Below are 18,399 nucleotides of genomic sequence, written 5' to 3' on the forward strand. Positions count from 1 at the left end.
GATGGATGCAAAAAAGAGATGGCTTTTAGTAGTGGCTTATGAGTTAAATTGGTTGTAAATACTATAGTTGCATCATATTTGATGTCTACATATTCATGACTTTATTATTTTCGATCATGGATGTTGTAAAGACTCGTGTTAAAATTTTAAAAATAATACATAGTTATATAGAAATAATATTTTTTATGTGTGTGAAATTTTCTTTTCTAAATAATGCGAGCGGACTATTGATGAACCTGTGAGGAAGAACCGGAATCAGAGAAAGCAATAGATGTACCTATAGCTCGTTTGGGAAGTAGAAGAAGCTACTTTTTTTTTTTTACTTTTAAATTATGAAAAGTCACAATAAAAAAACTAAAAAACAGCAACAAAATATACATTGACACACATTTCATATTCATTTTTTATTTTCACCTACCATATCATGCACAATAAAATAACAAGTACTAACTATACAATAATTTCTTTTGCATTGCCATCAAGATTATTATGAATTAGAATTTTAATATCCATTCTCTTGTGTAAAAAATTGTATTTTTTCAATTATTTATCCAAACACTACAACTTTAAAATAAGTACTTTTATAACTAAAAATCAACACAAAATAACTTATTTATAAGTTGCTATTAATAAAAGTCCTTCTACTTTAAGCTCTTTTTTCAAAAGAGTTTATTTAAGTTGTTAACCCCAATTGGACCTTAGTCTTAAGACCACAAATACATTTTTCACATTGTTTACGTGGTGGAATTTTGTTACAACAGAAAGGATAAATTTTCATGGTGAATAACATTTTTAGTTCTCTAACTAATTTGATTATGTTTCAAGATATTAGCGAAGCGTAAAAGTTATTAGTTAAGAATAACCATCTGGTACCAACAAAAATAACCATCCGCTATCATATGGAATCGAACATCCAACCTCTACTATTTGTTACTATTTACACACTACACCAAGACTCTTCTAAATAACTATTTGGGTGACAATAGAGATAACTATCTGTTAGCCTATAGAATCGAACATCCAACCTTTATTACTTGTAACTGACCACATACTCTACACCAAGACTATTACGAATAACCATCTGGGTATCAGTAAAAATAACCATCCGTTATCCTATTGAATCGAACATCCATATTAAAATACTTGCAACTGATCACACACTACACCCATATTATTCGAAATAACCATCTGGGTAACAAAAGAAATAACCATTCGCTTTCCTATTAAATCGAACATCCAATTTATAATACTTCTAACAAATCACACACACTACACCCAAATTATTCAAAATAACCAACTAGGTAACAATAGAAATAAACATCCGCTATCCTATTAAATCGAATATCCAGTTTAATATATTTGTAACTAATTATACACACCACACCAAGGCTATTACAAAATAACTATTTGGGTACCAAATAACCATTCTCTACGCTATTGAATCGAAACTGACTTTCTTTGCATATGTTGTATAAAAATCCTAAGCCAGCTTCAAATGCTCAAACCGCATTCCAACTCTTGGTATTTCATCTTCGGCAAGGCAACTATGATCCAGTAACTGCGAATCAGTTCAAAACATACATCATTCGATGAGCATGAGGATTAATGGTCGATTCAAATATACAGATCACGAAAAAACAGCAATATACTAGAGACCAAACCTCATCAACAAGATCCGTATCATCACTTCCAGTAATGTCCGTACATTCTATGACCTACAATCAAACATATACAAATTAATTAGATACCGTACTATTAAACAAGTTTCAAATAAAAAGATTTTATTAATACTTTTTCCAAAAATATCATTAAAAATTTATTACTATACATAACTTACAAGAAATAATAACAATGAAAAGTGTACTTATAAAAAATCTCACCTAATTAGGCAGGCTTATATTAAGTATTTATATAGAGCATGCATGGATTTGCTACATCTGAATCACACCTACACAATCTAAAACCAAGTCTATTTCTATGCTTTGAAAAGTCAAAAAGCTCATTATTTCTTCTTGGATGTGAATGATACATTCCCATTCTCCATTTTCGTTTCTTCAATTCCTTCCTTGTCAATTCTCTCTTATTTCTTCTTCTCCTTATTTGTTTATTAATTAATTTATTTTTTTTATAGTAGTAATCACTGTTGTATATATTATGGACTTGCTAATTGAAATTTTGGGACATTTGAGTACTATATTGTATCTTATGCACAACTGTACATATATTTTCTAACAATATTATATAACGTGAAAAAATAAAAAAGAATGCAAAAATAAAAAAACACATTTAGTGAGCATCCAAAATGAACAGCATCTCCACTTAGAGCATATATTTCCATATGTAAAGTGAGTTGTGACCAAATTTGTTTGTGCATGCATGGCATGGAAGCATAAGGATGAGAATTTAAAATAATCTAATGGCAACCATGTGGAATGTTTAAAACATACCTGAATTGGTAGTTTTATTCAATTCACTTAACTAAACATGATATGCATTTCTTAAATTACACTAATCAAATGACTAAATTTAAAATTTTAAACCAATTTTGTGTTTAAACAAAACTAATAATCAAGTGCCATGTCAAAACTCAATCTAAACATCATTAAAAATAGCATAATATTACACAATTTTGAATTATAATGCCTAAAGATAACAAAATTTAAGACAAATACTGACCAAACATAAGAATTAAACAAAAAGTTTCACTCAGGCATTTCATCGAGCATATGGTGTGTACAATATGTAAACAGAGATTTTAAACTCAATTTAAGCAGCAATCAATCCAGAAAAATCAGCCATCAAACATTTTGGAATGCAAAAAGTATCAATCCATTAATCTAAGTCTAATCTAAACACTAAAAGCAGAATTAAAAATTAGTTAAAATAAATAAACGAAAGAACACGAGCAGGAGGAAGCATGGAACCTGTGTTGGTGAAAGGGGAAGAATGGAAAGAGAGGGGTAGCAAAGGCGGTGTTGCAGCGGCACAGAGCTCAGCCGCTGTTGGGTTGCACTGGGGTTTCTCGCGCGGGGTTGGACTTTGCACAGAGACCAGGGGTAACGTACAGGAGATTGAGGAGAAATGGAGAAAAAGGGAAGAAAAAGAGAAGAGAGGAAAGAGAGAGGGGGTAGGCGACGGTGGTCGCCGGTGGTGATGGCGGTGGTGTCGAACGGAAGGTTGGGGCTGGGTTGAGAGTGCAGAAGAAAAAAGGGTCCACCAAGAGAGGGAAGAGATAAGGTGTGAAAGGATAGGAAACGTGTAACTATTTTCTACTAAAAAATCTGATATTTTAAATTTTGAAAAATAATTATTATAATTAAATTAATTACATCATTAATTAAATTTATGAGTAATTTACATTTGTAACCCTATTGTTCATATTGTTTACTAAAATTATTGTTCACCTATACTTTTTCTAAAAATATACTAAACAAGTATTTCACATTTCATAGCTCAGTTAAAAATAGAATAATTAATTTTTAAAGATTGACTGTTCAAAAAGACATATCAATTGTTCATAAGTCCTATTAAAAAATTGAATAACAGTTAAAAAATGTTATATACAAAGCTATCAACATTAAAATAAAAAGAGAACAACTAGGGAACCAAAATTATATCAGCCAAAAATTAGCCAAAATGTGTTTGGGTTCCATGAAAAATCGGGTTTTAGTTTGTGCTCCGTGATCTCAAGAGCGATTTTCAAACATATTATTCAAAAAGTGATTTTAATTAAACGGTTTTGTTTACTTTTTGGCTGGTCACATTTTGGTTCCATATACTTTTCCAAATAAAAAATATAGAAATCAAATTAATTAAAAACAAAATGAAATAACAATTTACTTATACTTTAACTAATAACTAAAATCACACTTATTCATTAATACTGACTATAAAAATATCTACCAAATTTTCAAAACTAAAACTAAAAATATAGAAATCAAATTAAATAAATAACATAACGTAATAAAAATTTAGTTCATAAAATAATGTAACTAAATGGTAAACCATACCTATCAAGTAACACTTACTAATAATACATTGTACCACCTAATATATATTACATCTATGAAAGTACCCTCACAATGACTATAAATATATGCTTATTTAACTTAAACTTAAAAATAATAATATTAACCTGAAAGTTGATTGCTCCAGCGATATGTCACGTTCAAACAGTTGATGCCCTCATCCCATGCATCTGCACGTGCCATAATCTCCGAGTACCTTGATAATATAATTAGAAAAAGCTAGAAGTGGAAGAAAAGTACAAGAAATAGATGAAAATAGAAGTCAAACGGCAGTAAAAATGAATTCTATATATAGACGTGCTTATCACTTATTTCGTTTACAGTGTAAATGAAATAAAAATGTGCGTAACTGGTTTATACTGTAAACGAGATACGCACATTCTTATTTCGTTTAAACGGTAAACGACATAAGACATAGAATTTAAATCGATAAAAAATCTATAAATTTTATATTTTCGTAATTAAAAGATTTATTTTATTTATTTAAAAAATCCCTCAATTATATAAGTTTATTATTATTTTTATTTTATATAGTTCATTAATATTATTTTTTGTATTACCAATTATTTTATTAATTTTAACTAGTCATGAGTTATATATATAGCTAGTGTATATTTAAAGTTATATATTTTGATAATTAATTATTCTGTAAATAATATAAAGATATATTGTGAATTTATTTTATTTAAATAATTTAAAAAATAATATTATATTATTATTACATAAATAATTGTAATGTTAATTATATTATAATTAACGTATACAAATTGCAATTAAGCATTAGTTATAATATTTTAATAATTAATTATTTTCTACAAATAATAAAAAATAATTTTGGAATTTTATTTTTTAAGATAAACATTTTAATCTAATATTATATTATTATAATTTAAATAATTGTATTGTTAATATTATTATTTTAATTTTTGTAAATATTATTATTAAGAAATCATTATAAAATTTTAATAATTATATATTCTACAATAATTAAAAATAATTACATAATTTTATTTTTTTAAAATAATTTTAAGTATAATATTTATTATATTATTATAATTTGTATATACTATAATTAATAAATAATTAGAATATTTTAATAATTAATTATTTTCTGCAATTAATTAAAAATATTTCGGAATTTTAGTTTTTTAAGATAATTTTAATTATAATATTATATTATTATACATTATATTATTATAACTTTGTAAATATTATAACTTAAAATTAATTATTTTTAGCAAATAATCAAAGATAATTTTGGAATTTTAATTATATATTATATTATTATAACTTAAATAATTGTAGTGTTAATAATATTATTTTAATTTGTAAATATTATAATTAATAAATTATTTTAACAATTATATATTCTACAAATAATTAAAAATAATTTCAAATTTTATTTTTTTAAAATAATGTTAATTATAGTATTATAATATTAAAACTTAAATAATTGTAATATAATATATTTTGTTAGTTTATAAATATTATAATATCTATTGATATGGCCGCCTTTAATACAAGCTATAACTCGGTATTATAGCCTTTCTCGCTAAGAATTATAACTGTCGTCCGTTATAAGCTCGGCCTTTCATGAGCCATAACTCGGTCAGATTAATACTCCTATCATAACCGACATTCAAACGGCATAATTAAATCGGTTATAATATCAGTCATTTTAGAATCCGACAATTAATGCCGAGAATGTAACGGACGAAGAATTCATCATATATAGCAAGGTAAAGCATTTCTTCTGGATGAAGTTCAAATAGGATGATATACTGACTTAAGCTTTGGAGTGCCTTTGCAGGTACACCCCCCTCTTCATTGCTCGTACACTCACGCCGTAGTAAAAAGAAAAGCTCGGACTCAAGTGTCAGACGTTCACCCTCCGAGGTAATAGCTCGGCCATCACCGGATAGTTGAAGCCGATCTATTTCATAGGCAAGATCATCTATGTTTAATGTTTGTTATGTTGTTTGTACGAGGCGAATAAAAACATTTTGCTCCAAAAATTTGATCCACCTGAGATATTTAATGAGATCGCATCTAATTTATTATGATCAATTAGGTTCTACCACGTCTCAAGGGTTAGGAAGATAAGAGAACATGCTTCATTACTTAGTTTTCTAGTCAAAAGGTGGAAGTTTGAGACTCACACTTTCTACTTTCTAGTAGGTGAGTACAAAGTAATACTAGAAGATGTGGCATAATTTATGGGCTTCCGAATGATATGGGGACGTCATTACTGAAAAGATAGATAGTAATAATTACTTCTTGGTCAATGAGTACATGGCAATTTTTGACAGAAAATCCGCTATATTTACTAACTCAAAACATTACATAAGGCTATGTTTGCAAATAAATTAAGGAACAACAACACCTACAGAACTCACCATCCTTAAGAACATCAACACCTACAGAAAAAAAAAAAAACAAATGGTCACTCATCAATCAATCCAAAATATAAATTAATTAAAGAAACATATCATTCAATCGCATATTTAAAAAATTTCAGTGCATGCATGATGTCAAAATCCAAATTACGCATAAAAGATGGAACATTAAAATGTTGATTGCCTGTGTGGCGAACCACTACATTTTGCATGGCTGTCTCATCACCAGCCTTGTCACCATTTTCGTTCTCGTCTTTGGCTTCGTAGTTAGTTTCGAAGTCCTCTTCACTATTACTGTTCATTTCTTCATATTCTTCAACTCTGTCATCTTCCATCTATGAGTCATGTTGAACCCCAGAAACAGCTATATGTTCAAATTCAATATACAACTCAATCTTCGGCACTTGCACTTGAGTTTGCTGATAAATATAAAATATCTGTTCATACTTACTTCGTCAATGATGGGCATAATGTCAAACTATATTAGGCCCTTAAATACGATAATGGAATTATTGTACAGAATATTGCTCATCCTCTTTAAGATATCACTTTCTATGCTTTGACAAAGACCATAATATAACTCTGCAAACGTTATAGTGCATGAAATAAAAAAAACGAATTCTCATACGCAAAGCTTACACCCTCATGTATATTTTGTATAATTTTATCGTTTATAATACACCAACATATTTATACTACCCTTCATCACACCACCACCACACTAAAACAGTTCTTTTCTCACAATGAGTTAAAATGATTACAAGCTTCGTATTTATAGGTAAAATTTTCGGGTAAGAGAATGATCATTCAACAAACAGATCACGTGTTGCATTAACAACCATTCTCCATGCGCAACACACATTCTTTGTGTTGATGCCCGCTTCTCGCGTGTTAAAACTCTGATTCTTGCATTCTAGGCCAACACGCTACCTGCATGTTGGGTCTATATGTCTGCCACCTCCATACACCTGCAATTACACTTGATTAACCCATTTTAACAAAAAAAACCTCACTTTTTTTATATTAAAAAAATGAGCCAATAAATTTGACCATAACTAAATTAATTTTTAGATATTCCATGAAAATTATTTTTGTTGCAATATGGTATACTAATTTAAATAAAGGTTAACTACCAATTCGGTACTCAAAAGATTCATCCGTTATCTAAAAGGTCTGTAAAAAATATTATCAACAAAACAGTCTTTGAATGATTTGAAAATATGACAAAAAGAACCAATAAATATTATATTTTTTGTAAGTAACAAAAATTTTTATATTTAACAAATTTTCATATTTTTTGTGATAACATTTGAATAAATATTTAGAAAATACAAAAAAAAGGAACAAAATTTAATCTCTAATTTTTTTATTTTTCAAAAAAATATGGTTATTCATAATAATTTTTTAAGAAATTCAATTGACAAAAATTAACAAATTTTAAGAATAAAAATATCTTATTTTTTTAATAATGATTGTAAAAATTTACTTTAAAATTTGATCTTTAAGATTGTTTTTTATAATATATATTTAATATTTAGTATTTTTTGTCGTATTTTATATCTCTCAGGAATTTATTTACTATTAATATCTTTTAGAATTTGTTTTATTAACTATGTAAATTTTTAAATACTATTTTGATAGTTTATTCCTTAAATAAATTTCGCTTGCCAAAAAAAAAGATAGAGTGGCCGTTAGGAAATAAAGTGGAAAAATGAGAGGTTAGTTTGAGAAGATGTGATGCACGTGATACGGGCATAGGATAAGATATAGGATCGATTATCATCATAGGAAGGCGAAGGCCGAAGGTGGCGAACAAAACAATGAGGAAGGAATATGCATGGCACGTGACCGCACTTATGGAACCCTCTTCCATAGTTCCATTTCTTCCAAATCCCAATCACAATAATGAATAATCATCATCATAGTGCTTTATACCATCATCTTTCTTTCATCAAAATCGTTTCATGAGCTGTGCCAAAAAAGTTGTTTACTCGTAAGTTTATTAAACTCGTTGATATTTTAATTGGAATGACTTCTTTTTTATGTTATATGGTAATATGGTATGGACCTAACATTCAAAGAGGAAAGGAGAAAAAGGGGGTGTATAACTGATATAACGGCATTGCGAAGGACAAGAAATAGAAGATGGAGAGAGAAAAGAAATTATAGTAGTAACGGCATGAATGAGAAGAAAGGCATGCACGCGCACCAAAAGGAGAGTGGAAGTAGATTCTAACAATGCTTAATGGATCCCTTTTGCATAGTACTGTGCTCCCCACGCATATGATAGAAATCCGCGCACATGTGGCGCGTGGCATAAAAACAGGATTGCCTTTGCAAGAAATCAGCTGCGGTATGTATAATTGCATACCTAGTTTATTTATGTCACCAAGGTAGAGAAAATCGAAATTTTACGTGAAATCGAAAAAATAAATTAGGTACGTAAAACGTAAAATCTTAACAAGATTTAAATCGTAAAATCGTCAGACCTAGTATAAATTTCATAAAATCGATTAACTCATTTAAAATCGTAATATCGGAAGATTTTAAGAGTTAAATCGAGATTCTAGCTACTATGTATGTCACCACTCACCAGTCAAATAATACATCTATATTAAGCTATTATACGCCCAAATTATAATTATAAATAATTAATAGAATTGTTAAATTAAAATATTAAATACTCCTCCTTAACCGTTTCAATTCGCACCACATGCAACAAAAGAAAGCATTTAATATGGATGGATTAGAGGGTAGTAGTGTGGTCCTGCCGTCCTGCAGTCCTGCTACAAAAAGATCACTCATATAAAGAGAGTTGCACACACACTTTATGATCCTAACTCCAAAGTTGAATGATAACGAAAACAACTAAGTGGGTCAAAGTTACTTAAAAAGAAGGCGTTTGACCAAATATTAACACCACAACTAGACAAAACAGCAACTTAAAAGGGCATTATGGAAGCCACGTACATCAATCAAATGAAGGAAAAGCAGATTGTCTTAATGCTACTGAACAATTATTTTTTGTTCAAATGGATTGGACAGTCCCAATCCTAAGTATTACAAAGTTACCCACACTACACTCGTACACAATACTTAAGGTTTCATCTACTACCAAGTCTCGAACCTAGATGCACTTGTTGTAAGGTATACATCATAACCACTAGACAATGCTACATAACAATTTGAGATAGGTTTGTATCTAATTTCTTGGGCTTCTCTGCATGAGCCCTGTTTTGGGATAAAGCCAACACCAAAAGGGTGGGCCAATGAGGTTTTTTGAGGTACCTTTCTTTATAGCTTAAAAAAGACGTCAATAATTATTAAGCTGATTAGTGTGTAGTATAATAATAATTAGAGAATAAAAAGGGACAACCTAATTTGCATTCTACGTACATAACTACGTTTACGTATCCCATTAACTATGTGGTCCATTCTCTCCCAGCTGGTTTTGGTGACCATCGCTGTGCCTTGTCAAAGTGTGTCACACTCTACAACCCATGTTAGATTATGCCCCCACAAGACTATATATTATTGAACATCTGCATTTCGAATAATAGCATTACAACCTTTAATCTAGACACTTCTTTGTTAACGTATATGGATCACGACCACACGAGTGCCACACTTGATCAAGAAAAGAAGGGAACATAGCTTGTTCATAGAAGGTAAAATAAAGCGAAAGGACAAATGCTGCCTAACAATGTTCATAACAAAAGATGCGTAAGTCTCTACCCTCCAGCACCAAATCTTGATACAATTTGCAATTTTTCTGCTAATAATTGAGCAATGTTCTCTTTCAATGTCACAATTCAAAAGAACATGGGTTTGGTATTGAAGGGGGAGCGCAATTGACACATCAAACTTCTAGTGCTGTTATATATCATGCCAGCACTTTTCACTGGTGAACATAACTAAAAAAGTGAACAGTTGTAAACCTCAGCATCACACAAAATTCTCAAGCCAATTTACAGATTTTTATTATTGGATATTATGAATCAAAATTTACAAACAAATAAAAAGGTTCCCCTTACATACAGGGGAAACAAAGAAAAAAAGAGATTTTTTTTGGGTGTTGGGGGGGGAAGGGATGGAGAGAGCAGAGCACTATCCAATTCTCAATTATGTTGAACAATCTATTGAAGGAAAAAATCTGGTTTAAGTAAACTCCCGATGAGGTTGAGAATGTTAATCAAGTTCCAGCACCACTTTACCTGGAATCAACTTCTTGTCTTTGGCCTCATGAGCCTCCCTTACTTGTGTTATGGGATATGTTTTATCAACAGGTATCTTCAACTTTCCAGCTTCACATAGCTTTCGAATCTCAATTAGACCTTCTATGTCAGCCCTCATGTATGTCCATGAGTAATCTGCATCATAAAAAAAGGGGAGGTATTAACTATACATATTAAACATAAACTTCATACTTCGCAGCATTTGTAAATATTGGTTAAAAAACAGCATCGAAATAAACCCTAACCCTAACTATGAACATCCAGCGGAATCAATAGAGTTAATTATATCATATCAGTGGATATCAGCATGAATACTAAACTATTAACGGCAGAGCTGGGAAGTCCAAATGTACTGCCAGAATTAGATAAACCAAACATCCTAGTAGGGAGAGCACCTCCTCCGGAAGAGTGATTCTTGGGTAAGGCTCATTTATTAAATGAAAAATCAGCCATGTTTAAGCTTGATCATATTTGAGTTAGTAGCTCTTGAGCCATTTTTCAATAAGTGTGTGTTGGTTTCTATAATTGTACTAAACTCTAATATTCTTTCGTTATTATGTAACTTTAGTAAGATAGTGTACGTTCATAGTATTGATATGTAAATTATATCATAGATTGTTTCCTTACAGACAAGAGGCTCAATTTATGTCTAAGTAGAGAAGCTCGTAAACTTTTAATCAGTTGAGATTGAGCCTTAAGGATTGTTTGTAAAGGAAGCCATAAAACTAAATTTAGTTCCAACAAGCTAAGCTCGGGCAGCACTCACATTTAACCCTACTTGTGAGTTATCCAATGGTGAGGCGAGTATAATGGGCCCCTGTCCCTGCTTAAATTTCCCCTCTATTATCTGTTAATGTTATTTAAGTTCTCAAGCCACCTTGACCTAAGAACACTTAGCAACATACATGATTCCACTTTTCCTCTATTTCTCAGGACAATCTAACACTGTTAAAGGGAAAACAGAAATTGCATAGCAAAAAAGTGGCATACATGATGTTAAAGCAAAAGAAGGAAATGCACCACGGGCATTTTTTTACCTATTCCATGAGAGTATCGGTATCGAATCTGTTTTTGTAACTCGGCAACTTTAGCTGCAGGAAGCCCGATTGCCAGTCCAAACCGATCAGCCAAAGATGCTGCCTCACCCTTCAAGGAAAGAAAAGAAAGGTTGAAGCACAGCTATTGCTTTCAAAGGGAAAAAATCTAGAAGATTATTCTTGAGTGACCATTTATCATTAACTTTAATCACCTACCTGAAGTGTCATGTAGTGCCCACCTTGCTTCAGAAAATTAATGCCCATCCTTTCTGTCTCTGGCACACCAATCGTGTCCAAAACAGCATCGAACTTCCCCTTTATAGCTACTTCCACATCCTGTCACTCAAGATGAGATTCAAGACAAACCAGGTCTTAAACAAGATGTTTGGCATCAAGAAAGCATACATTCAAAGATCAAATTATCTGATTTGGGGTTGATTGTATTTTCATAACTTGCTGGATGATCATATTATATAGTTATTAGCTTTACTAACCTGCTACTTATATAACATAGTCCACCTATTTTACATGTATGTATGGGTTGTATTTGGGTTTGGGGTTTATGTTAATCACGTCTTACTAAGTTTTATTCATCCAGCAAGTTTCCCTTATGGACTAACAGTATCAAAATACTTATGGGATTCAGGATTTTGTTCCATTTACTTGATGTATTACATCAGGATAAGGGCTTAGAAATAATTGTTGCTACATTAAAAGTGCAGTTAAACAATTGCACTAAAATAAATTAGCTGATTTCAATGATGAACCACCATCTCTCTCAGGTCCTCACTATCCCACTTATCATAATTTCACATTATAAGAATAAATAGTTGATATTCACAGTGCATACACACAACATAATCATTCTTTTGCCACATTTGATAGGTATCGCCTCTCAATATCAATTGTTTTTACCTTTCTTACTGTTGCCTTATTTTTCCTGTAAATCAGTATGGCAAGTTTAATTTACTTCCAATTCATGAAATTTTCTTCCAGAAATCAGAACAAAGAATTTGAGTAACATTTTCTGTCATAATTGAAATATCTGAACATGGCAAGTAATATGATCCAAAAAAGATTCATAACCACCTCAGTAATATAGTCAACAGCCTGCTCAGCACCAGCTGCTGATAGTCGCTCAATGCTTTGACCTCCACAAGTGGTTGCAACATGACAACCAGTAGCTACTGCAATCTGAATTGCAGCAAAACCTACTGCTCCTCCACCTCCCACTACTAATATCCTTTGTCTGTTGAGGTAAACTAAAGGATATTAGTGAGTAAAAAAAAAAGAGGTTTCAGCAAGATGAATTTAGAGGGTATAAGATGAAAACTTAAATTCATCCAATTGAAATCATACCCTTCAGTTATTCTGGCAGTACTTTTTAGAGCACGCCAAGCCGTTAGTGCAGCAAAAGGTATTGCACTTGCTTCCTATAAGATAAAAAATATCGGCAAACATGCTTTCAATTTTTATATCTCTCGGTTAGGAAGGACAAAAAGGTTTCCAAGAAATAAGAAAATTTTGGATGATATGTGGCTCACATTTTGAACAGATCAACATGACAGATAAAGAAGTTGGATATGTTTCCTGATTAACATAGTCTACAAGAAGTCCTAAAGAAACTAAATTTGATGTGAATTGAGCCTATAAAGCATGCAAATGTTTCATAATCTATAGGACAGGCCAGCACATTTTCAGATGTTTCCTTCTAGCTGCAGATCTTAAAATAATTATGTTTTTCAGTGTAATACCATTTTCATATTCAAAATTCAGTTATGATTAAGTCTTGATCATAATATAAGCCAATCACTGTTGCCGAACCTTAGTACACATTGACTAATAGACATAGTAAAACATATTTGGCCACTTACACATCAAAAATTCATTCTTTAATAAGCGACCAAATTATTTACACTCAGTCTTTCCAAACACACTTCTACTATCAAATTCCCTACACCAAATATTGTGTTTCAAATTAATTTAGGCCCAAGATCCATCAAATCAATAGGCCACACATAGCTGATGGAAAAAGGAAGAACAATAAAATTTCCAAATAAAGCTTGGGACCAAAACAGAAACAAGAGAGCTCCAAATATCACATTCAACAAGACTAATTTCTGATTTTTGTCAATGGCACATGAAATCACAACTTGCATTTAAAATCAACATTCCCTGCTAAAGACACTTACCACATGCGAAAGTGAACTAGGCTTTGGAGTAATCTCATCTTCAGGTAGAATAGCATAATCAGTATAAGTACCCCTCACAGCAGTTGGATGCAAAGCCCCAAAAACCTCCTGTCCGATGCTCACCGACCTCACCGAAGCTCCAACGGCTGCAACCTCGCCGCTGACGTCGCGGCCCAAGATGATAGGCAAGAGCGGCTCAAAAAGGGAACGCCCATAGCCAGAACGCATCTGAGCCAAAACAAACTCGATTCAGCATTTTCCAAAACATCCACATTGTTCAATAGAAAGAAACGAGCTGGAAAATTAAAGTCAATGAATCCGGAACAGGGTCAATGCAAGAATCGAATCTCCACAAATTAGAGATGCAAGTATACAAGACAAGAATGGAGTAAAATCCAAATTTAGAAACGAATGATTGAAGAAATGGAGGAATAAAGGAATCTGAAATTGGCATCTACTCTAAGAAATAGAGAGAGAGAAAGAGTGAGTGAGTGAGTATAACTGACGCGAGTGTCCAAGGGGTTGATGGAAACGGCGCGAGAGCGAACGAGAACTTCGTTGGGCTTCAAGGGAGGGACTTGGACGTTGGGGTGCAGTTGCAGAACCTCGGGACCGCCGAATGAGGGAACAAGAACGGCGCGGCAAGTGGAGTAGCAGCTGCGATTATGATTGGAAGCAGCGCTAGCAGAGTGTGTGAGAGTGATTGCAATTCTTGTCGGGATCCTCATTTTGTTGATTCAATTGGTGGGGTTTACGGAGGGGTTTTGGGAAATTAGGGATTGTAGAAGAATTATAACGAGTGAATTGAAATTGAAATTTGGTGTGTGTGGTGTGTGCATGTGCATGAGAGAGAAGAGGGGAACGTGTCCGTGTTAGGCTCCGCACAGCATCACACAGAAGCAGAGAGAGAGAGAGAAGGGGAGGTTGGGTGGTGGATTTGGTTTGCTGACGTAGCTGTTGCTGTTTAAACGGTTAATGATGGATCGTTATTCATCTCCTGATCCTTCATAATCATGTTATTACACATGCATTAAATATTGAAAAACATCTAGTGTTAATAGGGATGCCCATTTAATTTTAATGATACGTGATATTTTTTTTTTTTAATATAGATGGCTCAATTTTTTATTTTTATAAAGTTTGAAAAGGCTCAATTTTGTTATAATATAGATGACGGCCAAACCATTCCTCCAATTAAGTTTATTTGAAGGTAGAAACTCAGGTGCAGTCAACTTCATGTGAAGTTGATATTTGAAAGCTGTTAGATGAAAATTTAGTCAAATCAGTCAAATCATTTAATGGCTCTCAGTATCAACTTCACATGAAGTCGACTTTACTTGAGTTTTTCACCTTATTTGAATAGTATAAAATTTTAATATAGACGGTGCTATTTTTTTTAAATTAAAAAAAAATTGTACGAGTATAAATAGAAGTAGAGTCTAAGGCATATAACACACTATCAATAATAATTTTCACTCTCTTTATATTGCTGTAAAAACATTTTTCTCTCTTTTATGTATACGTTACTATATATATTAATAATATATCAAGGTTCTGAAAACCAGTTTGGACCGGCCGGTCGAACCGGTTGAACCGTAAATCGCACAGAAAAGCGATTTGGGTAAACAGTGAAACTGGAGAATTTGAAAATCGGAATTGAACCGGTGAACCGGTCGATCGAATCGAACCGTGACCTGGCCGATTTTTTGGCTGCGCAGTCAAACGTTGCCGTTTCAGCCCTAAATCCCTAATTCGATCCTGATTCCTGAATTCCCCTTCTCAGTTCTCATCGAGCTTCCAGCTTCCAGAACCAGAAGTGAGAACGCCTCTCTCAGACTGTCACACGACAGGGGTTCTCATCGAGCTCGTCGTCCGGTCGTCCCTCACCTCCGTCGTCATTCCTTCGAATAGCCACCGCCTCGTGCTCGCTCACTTCCCCTCCATCGCGCAGCAGCGATTGCAACCTTCAAAGCCTTTGTCGCGCAAGCTTCGAAGCCTCCATTGCGCAGAAGCCATCGCAACCTTCGAAGCCACCTTCCGTGGAAGTCATTCACCGTCGCAAGTTCCTGGAGCCAGCTTGGAGATTCGCACAGCCCTTTCCGTCGCGAAGTCAGCCATGGAAATCGCAGCCACCGCCACCACTCCTTGCCGTTGCGCAGTGTCTTCCCACTGACGCCAGCCCTGTTTGACCCTTCCACCCCAGCCACTGTCCCTATCGTCGCTAGCTCTACATTCTTCCCTGTTTTTCACTAACCTTAGGTATAAATCCAATTTGTTGTAATAATAATTGTTGAAGCATGACGAATTATTGGTTTTAAACCTTGCTGTTGATTGTTTAAAGCATGACACCGAGCACAGGCTGTGATAGCTGCAGATAGTTGGGCTGCAGAATTTTTTTGTGGATCCCAGGAATCCGTATTTCTTCCTTGGTATTGCTGTGGTAGACAACGATGTGGTAGTCTTTGCGAATATGTTCAATATAGATAAATTCACTATATTTAAACAAATATTGTTTACAAGCCTTATCACAGGTTGTTGATTAATTTTTTGGTGCTGGTTGGTGATTAATTCTTTGGTGCTGATTGCTTAAAGTATTATTAACTATTAAGTGATTAATTGTTGAAACTGGTTGCTTAAAGCATGATTAAATGATTAATTTTTTGGTGCTGATTGCTTGAATTGTTAAATGATTAATTGTTGAAGCTGATTGTTTGATGCATGATTAATTGTTATAGTAGTGCCTCAATATATATATAATCTAGCTAGCTTCTTCTTTTGCACTTAGCAGAGGAGGAGTTTGTTTTATCAGAAAAATGAAAGCCTAGTGACCAAATATGGGGTATTTATAAAATTGAAAAAACAGGCCTTTCATCCAACAAGATGCTTTTTTGCATCTGAAACTATATATATTAATATACTTAGATATATCTTTAAATGATTAATTTTTAGTGCTGATTGCTTGAAGCATTGTTAAATGATTAATTGTTGAAGCTGATTGCTTGAAGCATGATTAATTCTTATAGTTTATTGTTGAAACCTTGATAATTGATTAGTTGTTGGGTGCTAAACCTTGTTGTTGAGGCATTAATTAGTTGATTAGTTGTTGGATTGTATTGTTATTGGATTGCTGATAATTTTTAGGTATGGATGATAGTATCAACCAAGAATTACCTAGGAATAATAATTATATTAGACTATAATTATGTTTTAATGTGTTTATTTATATTTTATATTATTTTATTATAAAATAATTTTTTTGGTTCAACTACGGTTGAACCTATAAACCAGTAACTAGAGCGATTCGATGACCGGTTCGATTTTCAGAACCTTGTATATATATATATATATATATATGAATTATTTTTATTATATTGAGATATTAATTGTGGTGAATATTAATAATAAAATCTTTTATTTATATTTTTTATTTTATATTTATTTCCTCTTCATTATTTATTTATTTCACAACACGTTATCAGCACGAGATTCTGATCAAATTAAGAAGACTCAGGTAATAAATTTTTATTATGTCAAAACTTTCTCATCTTGAATTTAATGCTCTTGATATATCTGAAAACAACTATTTATCATAGATACTAGATGATGAAATCCATCTTGATTCAATGGATATTGGAGATACCATTAAGGTTGAAAATAATGCATCCCAGAAGGATAAAATCAAAGCCATGATCTTCCTTCATCGTCATCTTGACGAATGATTGAAAAATGAATATCTCACACTGAAAGATCCCGCAGATCTGTAAAAAACCTTGAAGAAAGGTATAATCATCAAAAGACAGTGATACTTCCTCAAGCCTGATATGAGTGGACGCACTTACGTCTACAGGATTTTAAATCCATAAATGAATACAATTCAACAACGTTCCGAATTACCTCACGAATGAAATTATATGGAGAAAAGATAACTGATAATGACATGTTAGAGAAAATTTTCTCGACCTTCCATACCTGGAATGTGCTCCTGCAGCAGCAGTATCGAGAAAAAAATTAAAAAATATTCTGAGCTGATTTCTTGTCTTCTTGTTGTTGAACGCAACAATGAGTTGCTTTTAAAAAATCATGAAGCGCGCCCAGCTAGCATCGTCCCATTTCCTGAAGCAAATGCGGTAAATCATTACCCCAGAAGAGGTAAATGACAAGATTTTGGTAACAAGAAAAATTATGGAAGGAAGAAAAATTATGTTCACAAGAAATAATCTCACCAGAAGTGGGATAAAGAAACAAACAATGAGTAAAATAAATCAACAGAGGATAAATATTTTTTGTTGTGGTGGAAAGGGCCATTGGTCGCGTACCTGTTGTACCCCAAGGCACCTATTCGTTCTTTATCAAGCATATTTGAAAAAGGACGACAAAAGAAAGAAGACGAAGTTTGTTTCAAAGGATGTTGCTGAAAATTACAATACTCATTATGAAGTATCCGATTTCTTTGAGGATCCTGAAGGAAATATTGGTCATTTGATCAATAATGAAATAGTTTAATATGTGGA

The 18,399-nt window shown here is 32.5% G+C and overlaps 1 protein-coding gene across 1 annotated transcript; it reads right to left on the reverse strand.

Moving 5' to 3' along the window:
- Window positions 1-10,379: 10,379 nt before the first annotated feature.
- LOC107613917 (GroES-like zinc-binding alcohol dehydrogenase family protein) lies at window positions 10,380-14,915 on the reverse strand. The gene is made up of 7 exons (XM_016316112.3): window positions 14,395-14,915; window positions 13,889-14,116; window positions 13,056-13,129; window positions 12,786-12,945; window positions 11,913-12,032; window positions 11,697-11,805; window positions 10,380-10,794 (listed from the first exon to the last, which is right to left on the reverse strand). Exons 1-7 carry the CDS (start codon window positions 14,614-14,616, stop codon window positions 10,613-10,615), a joined length of 1,095 nt encoding a protein of 364 aa, XP_016171598.1. The 5' UTR covers window positions 14,617-14,915; the 3' UTR covers window positions 10,380-10,612.
- Window positions 14,916-18,399: the final 3,484 nt, after the last annotated feature.

This window comes from Arachis ipaensis, chromosome B8 (assembly GCF_059453495.1).
Source record: "Arachis ipaensis isolate K30076 ecotype BB chromosome B8, ASM5945349v1, whole genome shotgun sequence".
Taxonomy (NCBI): domain Eukaryota; kingdom Viridiplantae; phylum Streptophyta; class Magnoliopsida; order Fabales; family Fabaceae; genus Arachis; species Arachis ipaensis.